Source organism: Bacillus rossius, chromosome 1 (genome assembly GCF_032445375.1).
Source record: "Bacillus rossius redtenbacheri isolate Brsri chromosome 1, Brsri_v3, whole genome shotgun sequence".
In the NCBI taxonomy this organism is placed as follows: domain Eukaryota; kingdom Metazoa; phylum Arthropoda; class Insecta; order Phasmatodea; family Bacillidae; genus Bacillus; species Bacillus rossius.
In genome coordinates, this window is record NC_086330.1 from 374,094,826 (window position 1) to 374,118,771 (window position 23,946).

At 37.4% G+C, this 23,946-nt stretch overlaps 1 protein-coding gene across 2 annotated transcripts in view; it reads left to right on the forward strand.

The window, feature by feature from the left end:
* LOC134528512 (xaa-Pro aminopeptidase 1-like) overlaps window positions 1-22,645 on the forward strand; it is a 116,188-nt gene extending 93,543 nt beyond the window's left edge. Inside the window, exons 6-14 of one of the 2 annotated variants that reach the window (XM_063362192.1) lie at window positions 1,915-2,035; window positions 4,332-4,478; window positions 7,200-7,413; window positions 9,734-9,967; window positions 11,920-11,985; window positions 12,580-12,656; window positions 15,045-15,140; window positions 19,193-19,379; window positions 20,251-22,645. In XM_063362192.1, coding sequence (XP_063218262.1) covers window positions 1,915-2,035; window positions 4,332-4,478; window positions 7,200-7,413; window positions 9,734-9,967; window positions 11,920-11,985; window positions 12,580-12,656; window positions 15,045-15,140; window positions 19,193-19,379; window positions 20,251-20,297 — 1,189 coding nt within the window. In that variant the 3' untranslated portion in view covers window positions 20,298-22,645. Of the gene's footprint in view, window positions 1-1,914; window positions 2,036-4,331; window positions 4,479-7,199; window positions 7,414-9,733; window positions 9,968-11,919; window positions 11,986-12,579; window positions 12,657-15,044; window positions 15,141-19,192; window positions 19,667-20,250 lie in introns of those variants that run through there. The other variant, XM_063362191.1, reaches the window with a different exon arrangement.
* The last annotated feature ends 1,301 nt before the right edge of the window (window positions 22,646-23,946 follow it).

The window sequence follows — 23,946 nt, forward strand, 5'->3', positions numbered from 1 at the left end:
TATGATTTAAATTGGTTTCATTGATGCATATTATTAATAAAACTAATGACCCACCTCGGCTTCGCATGAACGCGATTTACTAAAGTGACGTCATTATATTTAATAATAATAATTTAATAATTCAATAATTCATTATATTTAATAACCATCAAGTTCTCATAAGTGTCTGTATTTTCAAATAGTATATACATACTAACACGTACTGCCTATAACTAAAGAATTTCTTTGCAAGTAGATAAACCGAATAAAAAATAATTGGGTAACTATTAAATAACATTGTGCTAAAAAGCAGGACTTCATGTATCGCATATGATATGGTGCTAAGGTTAGTTTTGATCTAAATTAAATGCCTAAAGTAACCATCATATTTAACTGGATGCAAATTAATACTATGTTGGTCAAAATACCTTTGAAAATAACTCATTATTTTCTAACCTTTTTGAAAGATGAAAATCGTTAATGAGAGTCATCCTTAGAAGACAGACACATGCTATTATGGACTTTCATGTAGACCTTTTTAAGACCTAAAATTCTGTAGTGTATTAATTTGATGTATCAGTTATGTATAAGTCAGCATAAATCATGTAAACCACCTAAAAGCATCTTTTTACGACTTGATTATAAAAAATGATATTTATCTTTTATCTTTAAATTTAAAATGATTGTATTATAGCTACACCTAAAGCTTCCAGAATAATACATGTATCTAAATGATGATGGAAACTGCATCAAAATATATTGTGTAGTTTAGAAGTATGTAACCGTAACCGAACACATGCAGATAGTGACTTTATTTTATACTACTATTTAGAGATACTTTGTTCTATTAATGAATAAATCTTTACTTTATTTTAAAAGCTGTAAATTTTATTATTTATTTTAATGTGAATGAATTAATCTAAATACTTAACACCTTAATCTTGAAAAAAAAAATTATTTAAAAAATTAAGTTTCAAATTTGAGACTCAAAATCAGAATCTAAATCATTGTATTTTAGGAACCAACAAAACACTACGTTGCGTGCTGTTAAAAGTTTGAACCTTGGGTTTATTTTTGATTGCGCAGAGGAATGTTTCTGTTGGCCGCGGTCCAGCGACTAACTGCTGCGTTCTGCGTGGGGCGGCCAGTGAATGACAGGTTGTCGAGACGCGTTCTGGGCCTGTGCCAAGGAACGCGGTCCCTTTTGCATTCTGCAGCAGGGATCTAGAACACGCGTGCACTTCTGCAGATTCTGTCAGTGCATAACGCATTCCGATTACATCATCTGGAGTTAATTAACAACACAGCACTAAAAAATTAAATAAGTATTTGGACATTTCACATTCAATTATGCAAACATCTTGAGAGAGACTAATTTGCTAGCATGTTTTCCAACTAAGCAATACTTATCAATTAAGTGCGATAAATTTGTGACTTCTTGAACCTTATGTCTTTAGTTGCAGTATAACCATTCATCAATTGAAACCTCAAGGTTCTTTAAAATGAACCTTAATGACAAGATGACATTTTTTTTAAAATAATTCCATTAGGTGTAGGTAGGTCTATAATGGTTTTATTACCATTTGGCTACAACTATTACTTGCTGTCTGCAATAGTCACGGTCAGATGAAAACAGGGTTCTTCTAACCCACCGGGCGAGGCCCTGGCGTTTTGAGACAAGCACTTACCGGGCGAGAATGAATTATCATTTGTTCATGCGGTATGCCTCCTATTCAGAAAAAACGAGAAAATACTTTATGTTCGTCACAACGATTTCAAGTCACCACAGTTTTCCCTGTACGTTTCCCTGCGTGTGGCTTTTTCGCTGAAGCGTAAAACCAAATACCTACCTACCATAGAGTTTCTGGCAGTTTTTTATTTTCTAAGGTTTTTGAACGTGTGGGGGGTGTCCGAGACGGGGCGTTGTGCTCGCAGGCTGCATCACTACGAGAACATCACCACGGAGCTGAGCACCTTGTCGCAGGGCTGGGCCAGCGTGCTGATCCCCGCCCAGGACTCCACCCTGGAGGGGGCCAGCCAGGCCGTCTTGGCTGCGGTACGCCTCTCCTCCGCCAGCCGCGCCAGCCAGTCCTCTGTCACCCCCGCTGTTTATTAAAATAATTTTTTGACTTGACAACGTCTAATAAATCGATGAACGCCGGCTGCACGCACGAAAAAGTGTCCCGTTATGCACATTGTCCCGTTACGCTGTGTCCCGTTACGCTCATTGTGCGCTTGCGCCACATCTATCTCTCTTCCACTCGATTGGCCTATGAATCTACTATTATATTAAATAGGTTAAGGCGGGCTTTTCAAAAGTAGCTTTTAAATTTAGTTCTTTAACTAAACTATCATTTCATCAATGTTTTGTTATGACGTTGTCACGTTAAACTATCGTTCGTAAACCTACTGTACAGACAACCATTTTGTTTTGTTTTTGCAGCTCCTATTTTAATTACTATGAAAAACAATTATCAGCATTAAACAATGCCACAAGAATCAATATTGTAATAACTAACTAATGCCAATGTTTTCTACAGTCTCTTCTCATTAGTATACATTAAACAAGGGCCACAGAATAAAATATATTTTTGCTCTCAACACGCACATAAGGCAAGCTGTAAAGTCTTATTTCAAAATGTTTTGAAATCACAGATTTTTGCATCAAGTCAGGAGCTATTCTTACACTTAAAATTAAAGAATTTTAGCATAAAATGTATTATTACTACTTGGCCTGAGTGAATATCAGTTTTTATAGTTCAAATTGAATAGGAATATGAATTATTCTTGAATACAAGTGTTGAATTCAAATAGTAAGAATTAGAATCCAACTTAAATTTTTTTTTCATATATAATAAATACGTATTGAAAGAAAAATTAAATACATATGTAGTGTAGTGTGGGAAATTAAAAAAAAAATAATACTAAAGTGAAAGGTTGGTTAGGATAAGTCAGCTACAACTTCTTCCAATATGTATTTATTATAATGTGGAAAACAAAATATTATATGGGATTCTAATTCTTATTATTCAAATTCGATACTAGTATTCGAGAATAAAATGATATTCATATTCGATTCAAACTAAAAAAACTGATATTTTCACAGGCATACTTAACTTACAGCAAAAATTTTCTTTAAGAAGTAGATTTATTTTCTAATTATGGGCTGTAATGAGTATTATATTAGTTTAATAGAACAAATTTTTTCTCATTAAAGATTTTGACGTTATAACGTCTTATAAATTGATGAACGCCGGCTGCACGCACGGAAAATTGTCAGGTTCCGCCTGAGCCGAGCGTGCAAGAACCGGCCAACCACCGTGCAAAAATATCTTCTATAATACCTATCAAACAGGTTAAGGCGGGCTTTCTAACTAATTGTTCGTGATTATATTTAAAACAAATTATTTAAATTAAATTTGCAAAAAACTGTAAATAATATTTGTAAATTTTGAAAAGTATGCGATTTTTCATCAATGTTTTACTTATGACGTATTCACGTAAAATTATCGTCCGTAAACCGACTTTACAGACAACCCCCTTCCTTGGAAAAAGACTGCTAGTTTGGAAGCTGTTTGCCTCCATGGTGAACTGCAATGGTCCATATTGTTGGTACTGCTGAACCCCCCCGGGAGTACATCGCACCCTGTGTACAAGACTATCGCGTAACTCAAAAAATTGAGTTTATGAGATATTTTTTTTCATAAGCAGGAAAATATTGTTATCTAGGCACTGCAAGACTATCGCAATATTATATTTGCTTTTACGGGACTTACGGCGAATGATGTAGTGTTGCACTCTGGAAAACATTATGTAAGAATGTGTGCAAATACTATGGCATCTGAGTTGTGATAGTATTGCACTGATTTTTGAGTTACGACAGTCAGGGCCGCAACTAGAGTCTCTGGCACCCGGGGCATGAATGGATTCATGCGCCCCCTTCCCTTTTTTTTGCACATACCACACCAATAAAGCGAGGGGTCCGGGGGCCCTCCCACGGGAAAATGGTTTTTTTAAGCATTTTCCATACCTACATGCAACAGTTTCTGCGCTACTGTAACTTCCATGCACGAACCCACTATGTCCATAAAGTAGTCCGCATAATCACTAGACTTGTTCATTAAATGTGTTGAGACGTTATATTGTAAATCAGATTAGACATTCCAGTTGTAGTAGGAATTACAATGCGAGCCGGCGATTTCAGCGCCCCCGCAGCTTTGCGCCCGGGGCGTGTGCCCCGCTTGCCCCCCCACTAGTTGCGGCCCTGACGACAGTGTTGCACTCGGGGCGCGAGTGTTGCGCGCCGGCACGGTACCGCCCGCAGGCAACGTGGGAGCAGGGGTGTGGCGCAGGTGCGGCCGGAGAGGCGACTGCTGCTCGCCTCGCCCGTGCTCCTCATGAAGGCCGTCAAGAACCCCGTGGAGCGCGCCGGCATGAGGAGCGCGCACGTGCGAGACGCCGCGGCGCTCTGCGACTTCCTGGCGCTGCTGGAGCACGAGGTGAGCCCTGTCCCTCCGGCACGGCCGGCTCGCTTGTGCTTTTTTTCTAACCTAACTAACAACTAAGTGTGTTGGGGAGGGTTCCGGGTTAGGGAGGGACACTAAGTGCGTCTCAGGCCGAAGCCCGTGCGCTTTAATCATGCAGGTTGTTAGCATGCATCATGTGCTAGGAGGGGATTGGCCAGCCATGGCAGCGATTGGCGCCATGACTTAACTCCTCTCACTGACTATCCTAGATTAAAAACTAGATAAGTTGGGCCCAGGTAAAACCTGCATAGACACAGGGCTCTGACATGTGGGATGCAAAATTTCATGCATTAATATCAAGCAGGAGGCTTACTGGAAAACAGAAGGATGGATCTGGAAGAAGAGTTGGACAGAGTAGAAAAGAGTCTACCATGCAGGGGGGGAGGGTTGGGGGCTCGGACATTGCTGTCCGCGTTGGTTTGGTGGCACTGGTTGTTTCGTGGGGTGACTTTGGTCGTTTCCCGCCGGGCTTCCAGCCAGCCCACCACGGTTGTGTAGCGTTGCAGGTCCTTAAAGGGGCCCGCCTCGTCAGGGGTGTGTGTGTGTCAGTGAGGCGGGATGATAAGTGCGACGCTCGCTGGTGCTTCTAGCGCGGTGTCTCCTCTGGACTGGCGCGCAGTCTTCTCGTCGTGCATTGAGCGGTGACCGTAACATTATGGCCGAGAAATGAAGTTAAACGTGTAATGCAAGTCCCTTAAGTGCTTTCAAGAATCTGTATTGAATGTTTTACGCCTTAAAATTTCTCTGAAAGCATGGATTTAGCCTTTTTAACTCTTCTAAAAATACAGTTTAAAAACTTAATCCGAAATCAAAAGTACTTTTCGGCCCTCGGAGAACTCTTAAATGTATTTCGTTAGCAGACCCCTCTCTGCTATCTTGAGCTCTGCAGACCTTATGTGTGCTCTGGTAGGCGGCACCCTTAACCTCAACACATTTTTTTATCTTTGCCCTTTTGAATTAGTTAATGATTACAAGCTGCCAATGAGAAGTCTAATTGCAAAATCACATTTATGTAAAATGGAATATTTTAGGGATTATAAATTATATTTGAATCATGAGTTGTATCAAATTTTAACTATTACCATATGTATCAATATCATCTTAATATGCATAAATCACTTAATTTAAACAGTCTTCTTTAATTTTGCGCCTGCATATGAATTTGTAATGAATACAGTGATTGGCGGTTTTAGTTTCCTATTTCTATGTGGAATAGTTTCGCTAATGTTAAAAATAAAAGTCTCTCATCCAATGGGGGAAAACAAGCAGCGAAACGTTAGAAAAGAGTGTTAGTCTTATTCTATACAAACTGGAGACCAGAAGTTAGTATGTTATAATCCAGTATTTGAGAATTTATTATATATGGAAAGAATTGATGTGACACTGAAGTGCTATGTGAATCAAGCACCAATGCTAAGGTATCGCAAGAAATTTGAATATTTGATATCATTCCTAGATGTGCCCAAGAATAAATATTGGCTATATCTAGGGGCATGCAGATTTCGCGAAACGAGTTTGAGACTAGCTGAAAGTTAAATTAAAACACTAGCATCATCTGTGTTTCGTGATTGGGCCAGTTTCTCCCAGATACACATCGATTGTAACAACACCATTCACATCAATTCAACGTGGCTGGGTCAAATAATGCAATGACTTCTCTCGCAGACGACCACCAATCACAATGAAGAAACCACAGGTGCGGGTATACCTTGTTTCAGTCTAATATGCGTTTAGATCTTTTTGCGAAAAAAAACCTGCCCCTAGCTATATCACATTACCAGTGGTATTATATAACAAACTTTTCCTCCTCATAGAATTAATACCTTTACAAGGGGCTATATATTTGGCTGGTTGGTTAAATATTCAGGTGTAGTTGTATATTTTTCTTTACTTATTCAGCTATTATCTTTCGCCTGAAAGCTTGATGACGCAGTGTGACGGTTAATTACATCAGTGTTGGAGAGAAAGAGAGAGGCAGATGATACCCTGAAGTGTAAGAGAGAGACAGAAATTGTGGTTCCCCACTGAGTGTGGGAACTCAAGGACAAATGTATCATCAGAATTGGAAAGAGATAGAGAAGGGAAAGCCCCTAGTTATGTGTATGCAGAGTTCTTTTTATTTGTTGTAACTTGTGCTTTGGTTGGTTGATTTTTGAAATTGCGTCTTAAGCTTTAATGTGATTGGTTGTGAGGGACATGAGACCACCTCCCTCCGTCGTGGATGGATGTAGTCGGGTCGGCCATTAGTATTTGCGTGGTTGTGGTCATGGTACCGAAAGGTTGCGTTTGGGTGGTTGCACGAAAAATAATATCATTCTGTAGTTGAGAAGCAAATTTTGTGGCTGCGGTCCGGATGGCGCCGATTTACAAACATGTTTGGACGTGATATGTATTTAGAATTCTTTGACTGCGGTCGTCGGTGTTGAGCCCGTAACGAGGCAGACATGAGTCGTTCCATCGTAGTACAAGTATGGAAGTCCTTGGCTTGAAATGTGAGTTTCTGTGAAACCACAGGATTTAATAGCAGTGATAAATAAAAATAACATTTTCATCTGACATTTCGGTACCATTTGCAGTTTGAACTGTTCTCTTGAAGCAACGAATCTCTTTGGTGATGTTTTGTGTATAATCTGGGACGGTGTTGTGGTCGGAAGATGGTGGCCATCGTGCCAGTGTAGTCGCGGTGCTCGGCAGGTGTCTCGGGGCAAGCGCTGGACCGAGCTGGACGTGGCGAGGAACGTGGACAAGTCCCGGCTGCAGCAGGAGCTGTCCCGGGGGCTGAGCTTTGCCACCATCGCGGGCTTCGGCCCCAACGGCGCGCTGCCGCACTACCGGCCCTCGGCGTCCACCAGCCAGGCGGTGGACCGGTCCAGCACGCTCGTGCTCGACTCGGGCGGCCAGTACTTCGGTGAGCTCCAGCTGCTGTCACCGCACCTACCCTTCAGGGTAGACTGCACATTCCCCTGTACATTGGCTGCTGACTTGTGAGTCGTCTCAGCTGGTTTGTCTGTGATTGGATCCTTCTTTGGTTGAGGGTTTATAACTGGTTGAGATTCGTCCAGATGAACAGTAAGCCAATAGCAAAATCATCTAAAAGGTATATGTATTTGACTTCTAGCCTATCGCCGAATGAATCCGTGAATTATTCCGGTCTCTACTTATCCTACGTGGCATACACAGAAAATAAACTTACAAATCCCTCAATTTCATTAAACAATATCTCAGAGATCTTTAGAATTCATGCTTCCAAAATTTGTTGTTATTCTTCCTGCAAAACTAAAAAACTAAAAATTATTTTCAAATGAAAAAAACTATGTTAATATTTGGCTACATAATTTAACTGATGAAGAGATGGCTTTAGTATTTAAGTAAGTTTTATATATTGTTATAACTTTGTACTTGTTCTTTACTTAAATACTAATTTTTATTTAGTTATATTTTCATTTATTAATGTAACAATGATATAATTTATATGTTTTATTTTTATACATAATATTGAATTTTAATAAATTGATCTCTTTAACTTTCAACATTTGTATAACTAATGTAAAGTTTCCTAGGTTATGTTTTATTTATTTATTTCTCAGTTATTTTACATTTACAAATGTTTACAATCGTATAAATACCGCATGTAATTTGAAGTGACTAGATGCACTCACATACTACAAGCCTGCTTTCGTGAGTGCTAAATTTCCTGGTTAATTAAGTGAATATTGTTAACAAAGTGTAAAAAAATGGGAAATAAATCATTATTATTATTATTACTTGGGGTAGCTAATGGCTGACTTTGAAATGTTCATTTGCAATAGACATACAGTAATACCCTGATGGACCCGAGCAATAAACCGTGTAATCGAATAATCAGAAGTCAGGTTATAATTTTGCATGTAAATACATACATACAAACTATGTTTAGTTGGGATTGGAAACTAAAGAAAACAATCATTAGGAAGAAAATGTGTAGTAAAATCTTATATATAATACATCAAATTATACTTTTATGAATTGCAAAAATTTAACCGAAGTTATTTTGATATAGTAATGAAATCTAACAAAGTCGTCTGATGGTTTGAAGATTTTTTTCTTCTCATGCAAAATTTCCTTGTTGCACACAAATAATAGTGTGGACAGAGTGGAGAATCAAGAGTCACGTCAAAACATAAAGTCAAGCGAATACTGTATAGCAAAAAGTAACAAATGTCCTGCCACAGATTTTATATTTACCTACTTGGCAAAATAACTTTTTTATTAAACGCAAGATTTTTTAAAAAAACACGGGTCTTATGGAAAAATTGCACTTTCTTTAAACATTACGCTAAAGACCTCAAACCATACAATATCAACCAGTTGCAGAGTTAAATCATGTGGAACATAATTTAGTGACATCAAAAAAAAAAAAACTTCATAAATTATTGAGTTTTTCCAACATTCATGATATTGTAAGGACTTAAGCCCACCGCACATGGTACAATATTTTCTGCTAGTTTGCTTACTAGAATGCTTACTGGTTTCTGTACTGTGTAGGCTACAAGCTGAAACACTAGGTGCACTACAAGTTTCTGCTGCACACGATTATAGCTGCCTTACTAGTTTGTTAAGAGAATATTCTCCACAACAAATCTTTATTATGATAATTCACATTTTTTACTGCATACAAACCAGATTCTTTTTTGTATGCATTTATTAAAACGAGGAGTTGGTCACTATTCTTTCAGTCCATGTTTATCACGACATGCGCGCTTAAAAGTGTAAACAACCCCTCATGCTGTTTTCGTGAGTTCTGATTGGCCACTCCTTAAATATTGGAACACACCAAGCAACGAAAATAGGATGCAGTCTATTACGCAAAACCAGTAGTGCAGCTCGTACAGCTACTAGTATCCAGTTTGAATTCGAGTGAAGAAACTAGTAGTAGAGCCAGTACGACTCCTAGCTTACAATATTGTAAGGAATATTGTACCGTGTGCGGCAGGTTTTAGTTAATCAAAAGATCAAACCAACCTAAGACTATAAAATCATGGTGTATTTTATTCTTTTTTCAATCTAATCATTAAATACAATCTCAGTTTGTTTTTAAACATTTTAACACTAAAAATAAATTTCTAGACAATGTCTCACTTCCAAACAGATTCGACTGACTCACGTCCCAGTAAACACCACGGACTGCGGTAGTACGTGTGACTTGATCTGTGTCGTGTGGAGTGCAGTGCAGTGTGCTGCCTGCGCAGACGGGACCACGGACGTGACGCGCACGCTGCACTACGGCGCGCCCACCGCCTTCCAGCGCGAGATCTACACGCGCGTGCTGAAGGGCTCCGTGCAGATGACGCGCGCCGTGTTCCCCGCGCTCCTGCCCAGCGCGAGCGTGGACGTGCTGGCGCGCGGCCCGCTGTGGCGGGTGGGCCTGGACTTCCGGCACGGCACGGGCCACGGCGTGGGCCACTTCCTGTCCGTGCACGAGCGTGCGTACCTCACACCCGGACGATAGGGTAGCTGCTCGGACGTACGCCTGCCTCCTGCATTGTTTCTCCTTCGACGAGCCCTCGGGCGTTTGGCCCATTTATGTAACTTCTCTATCGAGTTTTATTTATTTTATTTATTTATTTGTTACAGTTGTGACATGCACACCAACACCTCGTAAAGAGTAAAGAGGGTACTAGAATTTTGCAAGGGGATAAAAAAAAAAGAAACAAAAAACAATTAAAAAAACCATATCACAATTAAAGAGCATAACATGTAAAAAGATACAAAAGAAAAGGGGACAAAATAAACAAAAGACTGAAAGCTTAAGCTTTAGAATATTGCTGCTTTTGTCTGGAGTCCGCCAGATACATTGTCGCTGCCAGGTACATTGTAGCGCACACAGAGATGTTCTCAGCACGCAGTTATGAGCAGGGCTTTCTTTAGTGTTCAGTCAACTCTGAACCAATTTTTTTTATGTACAGTACACTCCCGATTATCCGCGAAATTAAGTGGCAGGGCCACCGCGGATAATCCACAAAAGGGGCGGATATTGGGGGGGGGGGGGGGGGGGGGGGAAAGGAAACATTAATTTCAACTTAAAAATCTAAAAATTTATGTACAATAAAAGTTATAATTAACAATCAATATTATTAAATGATGCTAAAATTTTATTATTTTACTGAATAATTAACATACAATACATTTCAGTAATGTAAACATAAAAGTGCTCGGTAATTACAATTACTTCCTAACAAGTACGTACACAGAGACTTCATTAGACACTAAAAAATCACAACTCTTTAAATTTACAACTTTTTGAAAAAATCAGTCACTTGTTTTTGTTTCTTGCTTTGGAAACATCTTTTCTTAGTTCTTGATTGAATTTCCGCAACATAAGTTTTTCAGGCAACTGCGCATCGTCATCTTGTTCCTCTAAATAGTGAAGTAGTCCGATGATGTGTTGCAAAGCCGCTTCGTGAGTCCTCACTTGTAATAAAATACAGATTTACATATGTGCTGTAGTTTTTCGTTGCAGGTGCGGATAATCTGCACCGCGGATCATCCGCCTGCAGATAATAGGGAGTTTACTGTATTTAGGTTAAGATATTTTCTATGACAAGGTTGGCATTATCTGGGTTAAGATAGTTGTGTTGTCTCTGGTTGGTATTACGTATGTGACAGTTGGAACTGTAGCCATGTTTGTGAAAGGGAACCTGCAATTTTAAGAGTTGTGTCTTTAATAAATAAAGACACGTGCCGAACATAATACAATTGTTATAAGATTTGGAAGAATCCATTTCTTTATTCTTAATGAATTAACATATCTATGAGACCCTATTATTTTGAAGCCTCTAGGCAATATATATACTTACAGTAGTCACATGCTTTTTGTCAATTGTAAATCGTATCTGTTGTGAACAAGCGTGGCTCAAATTTGTCGGAGGGAGGGGGGGAGGTGGAAATTAAATGAGGGAGGGGGAGGTAACACCTCCTGAGTCAGAATTTCCTTTTTCTTTTGGAATACTAGTTGATTATATGTTTTGAACTTTTCCTTTATCAATATAGTTGTTTGAAAGAACTTTGAAACGATTACTTGTAAATATACCAAGGCCAATCTGTGAATTATTTAGTGTCATGTTTCACAACTGTGTACCTAGTCTTCTCGGAGCTATCCCTGGTTTTATAACTGGGTGGCTTGAATGCTAAGAAGTAACAGACTGGAATTATTTACATTTTTTGTTTTTTTGTATTTAAGACAGTTTTAAGTGATTTTTAACTTTCGGCAATATTTTAAAAGAAGTTAGGTTCTTTGGCTTTCCATCCAAAGGAACAAAACTGTGAATTTTTTAAATAATTTAATAACGTAATTTGGTATTCATAAAGTTTTTTTTTTCTTTCAGAAATTTGACTAAATAATCACCGGAAAAACAGTGAATTCTTTTTTTTTCAGATCCGATAGAAGTCATGTATTCTAACTTGTACGAGCCGTTCCAAGAAGGATACTTCTTCTCTAATGGTACGGTTTACGCTTTGTTACTAAGCACTGTTTGTATTTCACGTCAAGCATGTAACCAATGGTCGCTGAAATGGGATGGAAACCAGGGTGTCCACAGTTAGTACTTTCGTACTAGATCTAGTACTTTAATAATTTTTTTAGTGGTCCAGTACATTTACGCTCAGATCTAGTACTTTTTCTTTAATATAATAATATTACAGTAACTCCAATATGTTTTATTATTAAGAGTAATTATTTTTAAAAACTATGGAATGTATGTGTGTGTGGTGTGATATTTAGGTTCAAGCATTGCAATGTCATAATAAATTCCTAAATTGTTCAAACCATAACAAATTATAATTTAGTACTTTTTTTTTCAAATCTAGTACTTTTTTCTTGCATAAGTTGGTACGAAATATTTTTGCCTTGTGGACACCCTGATGGAAACTCTTTCCCAAACAGGCTGTTGCAGCAACGCTGCATGATTCTTAGTTTTAACTTTCCTCTATTGCTTGAAATGCCTGAACAAAGCAAGCCGTGGCTCTCATAGTTTCTCTTAGATGTATAAACTATCACAAACAATTATAGTGAAACTACTGTTGGATGTGTTAACAGAGCCCGGTTACTACGAAGAAGGAAATTTCGGGGTACGTCTGGAGAACATCCTGGAAGTGGTGAATCAGTCGACTCCCGTAAGGAACGCAATAAAATTTTCCGTTGTTTCTTTTAGCAATAGGCTTGATTTTTCAATGCTACCATTAGAAATAAGAATCGGTGAATAAAATTGTTGTTGAAGTTATTTATGTTTTAAATTATAAACTAAGCAGGTACCGTGTTTACCCAGAAAGATTAACTAGACCTGAAGAATACCTTTAATCTAAGACAAACTCAAATATGTATAAGAATACCTCTAAGACAATATCAAATATAAGAATACCCAAATGTAGGACCAGTTGAAATTTACGAAGTATAATGTAAGTCGCCCGTAGTTGAAAAAAGATCTTTAAGGTATTATGCCCTATGCTAGGACTGAAGTGTACAATTTCATACTTAAGAATTTCAGTTTCAAATTCATGACCACCTCCAGTGTGCAGTGATTTTGCACAAGACCATCAAAAGAAACTAAGGTCCCGGGGGCAAATAATTTTGTTGGGTTCATCCCCCCCCCCCCCCCCCCCCCCCCAACCACTCTTCTCATTACCTAATCTACAAATTTTCAAACCCCTCAGTTTAAAAATAATTAAAGACTGTAAACGTTACATGACTATAACTGTAATTTTGATTTGCGTGTATCACATACCTTGTAACGTTTCCGATTAATTCTATTATCAGTAGACCTGTAATTTTCGTCCTATCAGAAAAAAAAAATCTGGAAACCCAAAATCCCCTCCCCCATTCCCACTTGACAGCTTTGACCATGCATAGAAGAAAAATTTTTAGTTTCTCTCGAATCAGAGACAACCTTAAAATATGTGTTGCATGATTTGTGCATGTGTTAACTGTGAAAAAAAAATGTTACCGGTACGTTATAAAGTTTGAACTTGGAAACTTTATAGAACAAGATGGAGGAACAAAATTAATGTGTTATATTTTATAATATCACCTCAGTGTACGTGTCTTTCTTTCTCTATGAACCATAAGTTAATAATTTTGCAAGTACATATATCTTTTAGTATTAAACTTCTTTGCTCAAGTAATTAGATATTTTGTTAAGCCAATAAGAAATATATTTCCAAGTTTCATGCATAATATTATGTAACTAAATTTTGTAAAACACTCTGGTATTGGACGAAGACGGTAGAACAAAAACTATTTCTCGCAAATAAAAGTTTTGTTTGGAATTTTGACGGAGAAAACGAAAACGAGAATGACTGTTCGAACCTTCTTGGAAGCACGACATATAATTGCAATACAGAAGAAATTGAAAATTATGGCATTTTAATTATTTAGAAGAATCGTATAATATAATATGAGAATTTTATTCTACTGATAATTTTAAAAGATTTATAGATTTGAAGAGAAAGGACATCTTATATGAAGATTATAATAATTATTCAAGCGTTCCCAGTTCGAAGAAAATAAATAATTTATACGAAGAATTTCAAGAAGTATTCAGGCGTTCACAGGATGAAGAGAACAAACCACGGCTATGAAGATTATAAGAATTATTGTGGCGTTCCCAGGACGAAGAAATAGAAATCTACGGAATAATCATCAGTTCAAGGCCATCCAGAACCATCGAGAGGCGTTGCCAGGACGAAGTCGCGGAACTGCTGCGCTGGTGTTTCAAGGATGAAGATGCGTATCATTAGATGCTGAGTTCCAGTATTAAGAAGTCAGAAACCATATTACGTAGTTCTATTACCCTGAACTATTACTACAGGTCGGTCGTATCTTTCTTAAGGAATATCGTATAACTTACTAACTTTGCAGAACAAACACTCCGGAATATTTAAAATCCTTAAAGTCAGTTGACACACCATTTTCTTCTAGTACCAGAATGTTTACGTCGATGATAACTTGAGTTACTATTTAAATATTGTATTTCATATAATCTAGAAAACTAGCGAACATCACCACGACATACCCTGCTCTACCTACTGAATAGCTAGGATAATGAAAATTACTTCATTCTGTACATAATTCATTCAATAATTGAAGACATTTAATAAAATAGGTTCAATGAGTTTAACGATATTTTACTGGTATGAAGTAAACCATTTATATAACATATTAATTGAATGACACTGAAAATTAATAATCTTTGTTTTCAGTTCACTATACTTATATTGTGGCATTCATATTTAAGTCAATACGTTCACACACTTTTATTGTTTACTTTTAATTCATATAAATATTCAGGTTATTACAACTTCTTAGAAGTTGTTGGCGCCCATAAATTAACGTTAAATAATTCTTTCTTTTGCTTTTATTTTATAAATTCATTAGAAAGGGTCTAAGTATATTCGAGTTATTTGAAGTCAAACCACTTTATAGTAAGCGATAAATGTTTTGACGGAGGTAACCCGTTTAACGTACTATATGTTGTGTAGGTGGTATCATGACTTTTTTTTTTTCAGTTCAGTTTCGATGGTCCGTACTTGGGCTTCAAGACCGTCACGCTCGTTCCGTACGAGCCCAAACTGATAGACGTCAGCATGCTGAGCAATGACGAAGTAGGTACAACTGGCTTATCTTCTACATTTTGTGTGTGGATGGACGACACTATAGTCGCCGCACGGTAAGTTCATACTTTTAGGAAGCCCTGCTTCAAGCTGGGATCTATTTTCAAGGTGACTATGTATCCTTCCGCCAAATATCAACAATAACATTGCCATGTGGAAAACCATGTGACTACCACATGGCAATGTTTTGGTTGGGTAACTGTCAAATAGGGATGTAATTAATGGATAATAAAATTACACTGCAATTTTTATAATTGGTTAAATGTCAGTAGAAAATGTCATAACACCATGTTTAATAATTCAAATATTAAATATAAAAAAATCTAAGCAAATTTTTATAGTTTAGAGTTTAAACCCAGCGTGGTGCTGTGTCTTCACATAATATCTATTAAATTGATGTTAAGTTTTACAAAAGAAATTTTGCTGCTTCGAGATTACTATATCACAAAGTGCTATGGTTGAAAGCATGAAAATTATGTCAGTATCATTTATGAAGAATTTAACTTTAAGAAATTATTCAGTATGAGGTAGCTATGTAAACTGTTAGTTTCCTAAAGCCGTGAGTGCCAGGCACATCACTGCCATTACATCGAGAGGTCATTTGTGAATAGAAAATAACAAGTTAGGGTAAATATGTAGTTGGGTGGTATTTGCGAAAAAAAATGTTAAAAATCCGAAAATACTTTTATTGTATGCTCTTCAACTTCCTCTTTTCATTAAAAGCGGCGGAGGTAAGAAATTCCAAATACTTTAGAAGATATCGAATTTTTAAATTTCATCACAATACCAGTGCATTAATGTGGCGATTATCATTGTTTCTTGTTTACGTAAGAGTATCTACTTTTTTTATTGGATAATGATGTCACGTGATTGTTCGTGATAGGCCAGAATTCAAACGAACCAATACGTGATTATTTAGTTCATTTATTGTTTAAAACGGTGTTTAATTACCGCCTCCAACTTACGTGAGTTTTTAACGTTTCTAATTTTAAAGTCTTATTTGTTATTTTGATATTGTTGCGCAAGTAATAAGTAACAAAAAAAAATACGTGAGTTATTACTGTGCATCCTTTGTTACGGGTTTGTTAGGTAAGGTCAGTTACATTTTATAAATAATTTAAAACTAAAGAATAATTAAAATTAATTCACATTATTTTTAATGTCGGCTTAGTTTGAAAGTATTAATAATGTAACTGACCTGACCTAATCAACCATTTTATTAACTACGCATTGACGATTCGCGTATTCACGAACACACAGCAAAATAACAAAAATGGCGTCGCTCGAATGGTTCCACAGGTCTTGTATTGCAAAATTAAAAAATTCTATATCTCCTAAAGTATTTGGAATTTCTTATCTCCGCCGCTTTTAATGAAAAGAGGACGTTGAAGAGCATAAAATAAAGGTATTTTCGGATTTTTAACATTTTTTTTCGCAAATACCGCCCAACTACATATTTACCCAAGTTAGTAACACTTTTCTGGCACTACGAACCGAGTCAAGTATCGGTTAAAGGTTATGGCTAACCAACATGTGTTTTGTAATTAGAGGCATTATTTTCTATCAAGCAGAATAAATTTTAAATTCAAATTCTAAGTTATACATTAAACATTTCTGTAAGTGTGTATTTTTATGTGTCTATGTGGTTTGTCTCATATAAAAACTATATCACTTAAGTATGTACAATGCAGAAAAGAAATTGTTGCCATAAAAAACTTAACTTAAGAATCTGTAATAAAATAAATATATTAAATAAATCGAAACTCAGCAATAAATTATCACTACCATCAATATTATGTTATATCCTGTAATGAAACTAATGTTTAAGAATCACATATAAACACAGCAGAGAAATTACATATCACTAAACACGTTATCCAGAACACCTGTAATTAAAAAGCATACATTAGCACATTTACCCTGAGCATATATTCAAATGCTGTATTTTTTTATGGTTACAGGTGTTAACAAAAAGTCATGACAACAACCTACGTAGAGTTGAATTTCTACTCAAGTTTTTTAAAATGCATTCTAATTATTGACAATTATGTTTCCTAACCTAACCAAAATTTACCAAACCTAATTTCATGTAAATAAACCTCATTTGGGTTGGGTTAGGTTACAGTATGTTGGTTGAGGATAGGTTATGTTAGGTTAGTATCTGTGTACATGCCCTTACATTTAATATGTTTTGCTTGTGGGACATTACCTAATATAGGCCTATAAACGAAAATATAAGAACGTGTCTGTTTGTAATTTGCCCGACATTCAAAACAAGAAAGCTGCGAGGAAGGTACTTTTACACTATTTTACAAACACGCCCCAACCTAACGGAATGTTTTCACGCACATACTTTCATAACGTGTTAATTAGTCACTCACTTTTTCACGGTCGTGATGCCCAGATCTAGAAGAAATGCTGTCATTTCTGCGACATCACCCTGTTCCAGTTGACCTGTATTTATTAACATCGTAACTCTTCGTGCCACGTCGATAATATCGTGCTGTCTCCTTCTTTACATTCATTTTAATAACCTAACAAACCGTAATAACTAACACAAAGTTACACTGTAAAAGCAATAGTTCACTACAAGTTACAATTAAGACAACCCTTTAAAATTAGAAAATTAATTAGTACACAAATACACTGGATGTTTTCGGAAAATCAGAAGTCGTTTTGAGCAAACAAAAACAAGCGTTCAACATGGCTCGGGCCGACACACAGTTACGTAGGTGATTCATCCGCAACAGCTTGCAACGTCATCTGTAAACAAAATAACTTAACTTTCGTATATATTAAACAATATTACTCCAGGATCTGGAAGTAAACATATGTGAAACATTTTCAGCAATATTTATCGTTATTTCAGCTGTTCAAAATTACATACTAAGGAACTATTTCTTCCAGTGTGTAGCCAACATACCGATAAATATCGTTGCCACGCGTGTTTAAAAACTTACATATAAAATTAACAAATACAAATTATTTCAGTATTCATACACACATACGGAAACGTAATAGCTTGATAAATTATGTCGTCCTATTTTTTTATTTATTTGTCAAACAAATTGCACAATAGTAAACCAAATATTCTTAGTTCCATTTTTCAACAGTTCTTCCCAAAAGTACGAACTTACCGTGCGGCGACTATATACGCTTAACTTTTAAGCTTTTTTACAGGTACGATCACTCCAGTTAAAAAAAAAAATCGGTAGTGCTGTAACTATATTGTGTTTATTTATTTATTATTTGTCGCATGCCCGCCAACTGCCGAGAGCTTTAGCGTTGGGCACGGCCGATAACACTACGTGTATGAGGACACTCCCCTCTTGTTACTGAGAGCAGGCAAGTGCTACCTGGTGGGGATAGACAGTAGGTAGGCATGTCCACAAATGGCCAACACAAGTGGGGCGAGTGAGTCCCGCACATGCAGCAACCAAAACAAAACAAAAAAAAAAAGAAGTCAGTCATGGGGACTGTCGACAGAAGTGAAAACTTGTGTGTTCTGCTAAGCAATTAGTCATCAAGTAGTAAAATTATCATTATCATTATCGAAGTTCTTTTGCTAGTAGTTACGGGCCCACCAAACAGATAGTGTCACGTGTTGCGCAAAACATGGTCTCAAGATTACACTGACAGAGTCGTACTTCTCTATCTTCCTCGTTGTTCTATGGGTAGAGACCTGCAAAGTTCGCGGATTCATTCGGTGATAGGCTAGAATTCAAACACATATACATACCTCTTAGATAATGTTGCTATTGGCTTACTATTCATATAGACGAATCTTAACCAGTTATAAACCCTCAACCAAAGAAGGATCGAATCACAGACAAACCAGCTGAGAAGACTCACAAGTCGGCAGCCAATGAACTTGCGTTATTTGCCCGAGTGTACAGGGGAATTTGCAGTCTTTCCTGAAGGCCATCGAAACCGCGATTTTGCAGGTCTCTATCTACGGGTGTGTAATGGTTCCGGTCTCTCTCCCTTCAAAGTGTTTGGTGACCTCGCCTGCGAGGGAGTGACCGTCGAGCTCTGCCCCGCAGATCCGCTGGCTGAACACCTACAACCGGCGGATCATGGACGAGGTGGGTGCGGAGCTGAAGCGACAGCGTCGCATGGGCGCCTTCAGCTGGCTGCTGAAGAAGACCACCTACATTCCCGAGCACGCCGTGCGGGCCGGCTGCGCGGGCCGCTGCCCGTCCCCCGCGGCGGTGGCAGCCCTGCTGTCGGGCAAGTGTCCGCTGGTCTCTCCTCCGTTTCCCCTTCCCGTCAGGGCCTGGTCCCTGACCGCTGCTTCCAGCTGGCGCGCAGTCTTCTCGTCGTGCGCACGAGCGGTGACCGTGACATTATATGGCAGAGTGTAATCCATTCCCTTGAGTGCTTTCAAGAATCTCTACCGGATGTTTAAAGCCTAAAAAAAAATTTTGAAAACATGAATTTTAGCCATTTTCACTTTTCTAAAAATACAGTTTATTAAAAGAAATACGGTAACAGATAAATAAAAAATAAATAAAAAATTATTACCTATAAATAATAATGTCCTGTGAACTTAAACTTGTCTCTAAATTTTTAATTTAATACATATCTTGATGCGTACTTCTGTTGTATGTTTCATGTCATTAATTATTTTAACAGTGTTTTTTTTTCGTCTTATAATTTTAATGTTGCTGTGTGTCTATGTTGTAGCTTGTGTTTCTGTTTATTTTGTATTTATTCTCTGTATCGTGTATTATGTTGTCATTTATTTTTTTGTTTTTTATGGTGCACATTCCTTGCAATCTCCCTATGGAGTGTTGATGTGCATCTTACAATATGTAAATAAAAAATAAATACATAAAAGACAGTATTAATAATGTTCGCAGGCTTTCACGGCCATTGTCTGAAGTAGCTTGGCTTGTGGGTTGTAGCCGCGTCCCAGGCGAATAATTCACCAACGTTTCGGTAAGAACCTCAGTAGGTAACTGCTCCCTGATGATGGCGACTGCAATGTCGACAGAAACGTTGGTGAATTTTTTTGCCAAGGACACGGCTTCAACCCAGAAGCCAATCTACTTCCAAAGACAGTATTGTACAATTAACTGACAGTTTATACAAATTGCAGTTTGTTGCTGGTGGCTCCTCAGCAACGACAAGTCTCGGTTGCTTTGAGCAAGAGTTTGCCGAGCCTGTCACCGGGCTGAGCGCGACAGTCGTCGCAGGAGCGAAGTGTCATCACGGGCGACGAGCGCGGTCGACCGAACCAGGGTGCAGACTGGTACACCGTCTGCTGGTAACGCCAGCGTCACTGCCTCTTCATCATTCCACTGTCATGTCGTCATTAGGGACCGGAAAAATTCGCGGGTTCAATGACCTAGAGGATGAACTCCACAATTCTACGTACACTCGGTCAAATGCCACCCACTCATTGGCTGCTGTCTTGTGAGACGTCCCAACGTAGCAGCCTGTGATTCGTATAGAGCTTTGGTCGTGCGTTTCTCACTGGCCCAGAGTCATCCAGGTGAGTTGCGAGCCAATAGCAGAGGCAACACTGAGGTATAACTATCTGTATTTTAGCCTATCGCGAGATGAATTCGCGAATTTTTCCGGTCTCTAGTCATCATGTCATCACCTGGCGTTAGCACCGCCGAAGCAACTTGAGTGCGTTGTGAAATGTAACTTTGACATCCACCTTCAGTTCAGTTGTTCGCCTGCAAAAATTAATTAATGTTTCGTGTTATGTATTATATAACAAACTTTGTGAATTTCCTAAATTGAAGAAAAATTCAATCTTACAAAACCGTTATAAGATCAGAAGAATAGTTTTTTCTTAATTACATGAATATTTTTGTAGATTGTTTTTTTAATTTACTATCTATACAGTTATTAATACATGTTCTGGCTTTTTTTTTTTTTAATTAATTAGGTAAAATCTTGCAAATACAACTTTTGTATAAATTAAGTTTAAAATATATATATATTAGTAGCGATATTTTCTAACTGTACCATGCTATGATAATCTATGCTCAAAATGATTATGCTTTTCCTCCTGCTTGTCTGACATTGGTCAACAGACATGTCAACCACAACTTTATGTGTAGCTGTTCTTCAGGTCGTACGTAATAATGTACTTTATCTTATGAAGCTAATGCAATGAGTGTTAGATCATACCATTAGTGATGCTACCAGACAGCTTTAAACAATGTTTTGTTTCTCATTATTAAAACATTTTTTTGTATGTTTACATAGTGAATCCTTAGCGCACTACCAGGGTAGTCGCATTAGGAAAAAATGAAACCAAGTGTTGCGAAGAAATGTGTATGTAATTAACTTCGATGGATATTTATTATGTTCATAGTGTAAATAACCCATATTTTTATACCACTATTTTATTACTGTATAAAAAAAATATGTGTAAATTTTTTTGGCAGCTTAATGCTAATACCATATCGAAAGCATCAATATTTCCCAAATAATCAAATTTACTTGATTCTAAGACACAAATTTTTTGTTGTTTCTGGGAGCTCAGAAAATGGGGTTCGTCTTATAATTGATGATATTTTATTTATTCACTTTTAAGAAACAACCTATTTAGAGAATTTTATATATTTCTAAATGGGTTGCAGCTTACAATACTGATGAGTGCCTCATTTTGTGTAAATATAAATACAGCTGGTTATTTAGCAAGATGATGGTTCAGGATGTGACTCAAGGAACAGGGTAGCATGTTGGTAATCACACCATTGCGAAAGTGATGTGTCTGTGTTAATTCACAGACACAGAGAACTTAACATATCAGAGTATAACCTCTCCTTACTTAAGGTTGAAGCAGCTAAATAAATGCAAGGGTAACCGAACAGCCCATTCAGAAAACCTGCTGGATTGATTGTGCCTTGTGGTTAGAAAAATATGTACTCGCAAGACGAGCACTATCCTTTAATATTCACCTGTTACCACGCCAGTGTAGAAATAACAAATGACATCACGAGAGAAAAAAAGACAAAAGATTCAAGTTAAAATCTGTTGCCAATGCACTAACCAAAACTTTTCCTTTCCTGCTGTCTGTGGTGTATATTTTTTTAAACACTCTAGTATATACAGTTTATGCCCCTTGACTATTCACGCAAATAGTTACATAAAATTAATTAAGGTTGAGAAATGATTTCAATCTGCAAACCAACAAGTAAAATTTTTTTTTATTCCTCAATTATAATTTAAATGTGCATAGACTAACACAACCTTAATTAGTTCACTTATGCTAATTTTTTTTCCCTGTCAAACTTAACTTTGATTTGATGAAAATTAAATTATTGTCAGCAACATAATCAAAAAAAAATTGTGTATGCCATTTTCATTTTTTTTTTATTGTAAGTATTAGTATTTAACTATTTATGTATTGTATGTCCGTAATCACTAGCGCCAAAACGGTAACACTTTGAATGTATCATGATTTGTGCTTGTGTGTAAAATATGTACAAAATATGTTACAAATTAAAAGCCAAGCATTTGTACAAATGAAACACCTGTTTGTTCCACACTCCACATCAACTACTTTATGACTTTTTGTATAACTTACTGCCTTCAGAATGTGCATTATGACCACCACGTAGCAAATAACCCTGCTTGCTCTTCGGACTACAAGTACACCAGAGCTGTGTCCCAGATGCAGACTACCAGACAATACAGAACTGTGATGTGATTATCTGAATTGTTTCAGCTACGAAAAGTATAGAGTTAGTTGACTTTGTGCAAGTGAGCTTATTGGAAAAAATGTCCTTAAGCATGCCACTGAATACAAAGTTCTGAAGTTTTTACTTCTTCGTTCATTAATTTATATTTTTTTGTATTTATTTCATAATTTATTCGTATGGCTAGAAGTGAACATTTCAAGACAAAAACAGTTTCTTATAACCTTATAACCTTATCCTTAACGTGAAAGCTTTGAAAAAAATGCAGAGTGCATTATTTGATTATAAAAAAAATATGTAGTGCGACCTCATAAAAGTTTATGACTTTGGATGAACAATTTATTTTAAGTGAAACTTCTTTGCTGAAGATGGTAACAATTTTCAGGCATTACGAAATTTCTGATCGCATGAGGGGAAATAGCTAGGTACATAATGGAGGAACTGATAAAGGAGACGGCACGATACTTTACGCAGCATACTTGCGCTTTCTCGCACTTGCGCACTTTCATGTGCGTGGTTGTTTCCTGGGATTGGAATCACGCTATCCCCACTCCGGGGCCGTTGACGCGGTCGGTGATCGCTGGAGCAGCCTTGAGCGGGCTCCACGTGGCGACGTGCGGCTCAGGTGGAACCCCGCCATGCTGCAGGGATAGGCGGGTCATAGTAGTAGGGACCCGCCTGCGCCTGACACCATCCTGACTTTAGGGAGTATCTGGGCAAAGAGCAACACAACGGGGTTTGAGCTTACTGTTGTGTACCGTGCCATGGGCCATATTCGAAAGAAAGTATTGTTCTTTCATGTATGAATTATTATTTTAACTATTTGTGTATATCAGTATTGTTAAACAGTGTTACATAAGTATTGTTTTAGCTGTGTAACTAAATATTTTTGATGGTGTAATGCTTTTTATGCTTTAGTTTGACGTGAGTAGTTCTTTGTCGTGGCTTATTATTTGATTAACTAAAAGACACACCGTATTATGTTAAGTCGAACTTAGAGGCGTGAATATTTCTCGATCGGAAATGTAGCTGTGGGTGACTGTGGCTCAACAAAGTAGCATTGAGCTAGCTCCTATTGGTATGCCTTGTCACTTTCACATGCCAGATACCTACCTCAGACTACACACGTCCAT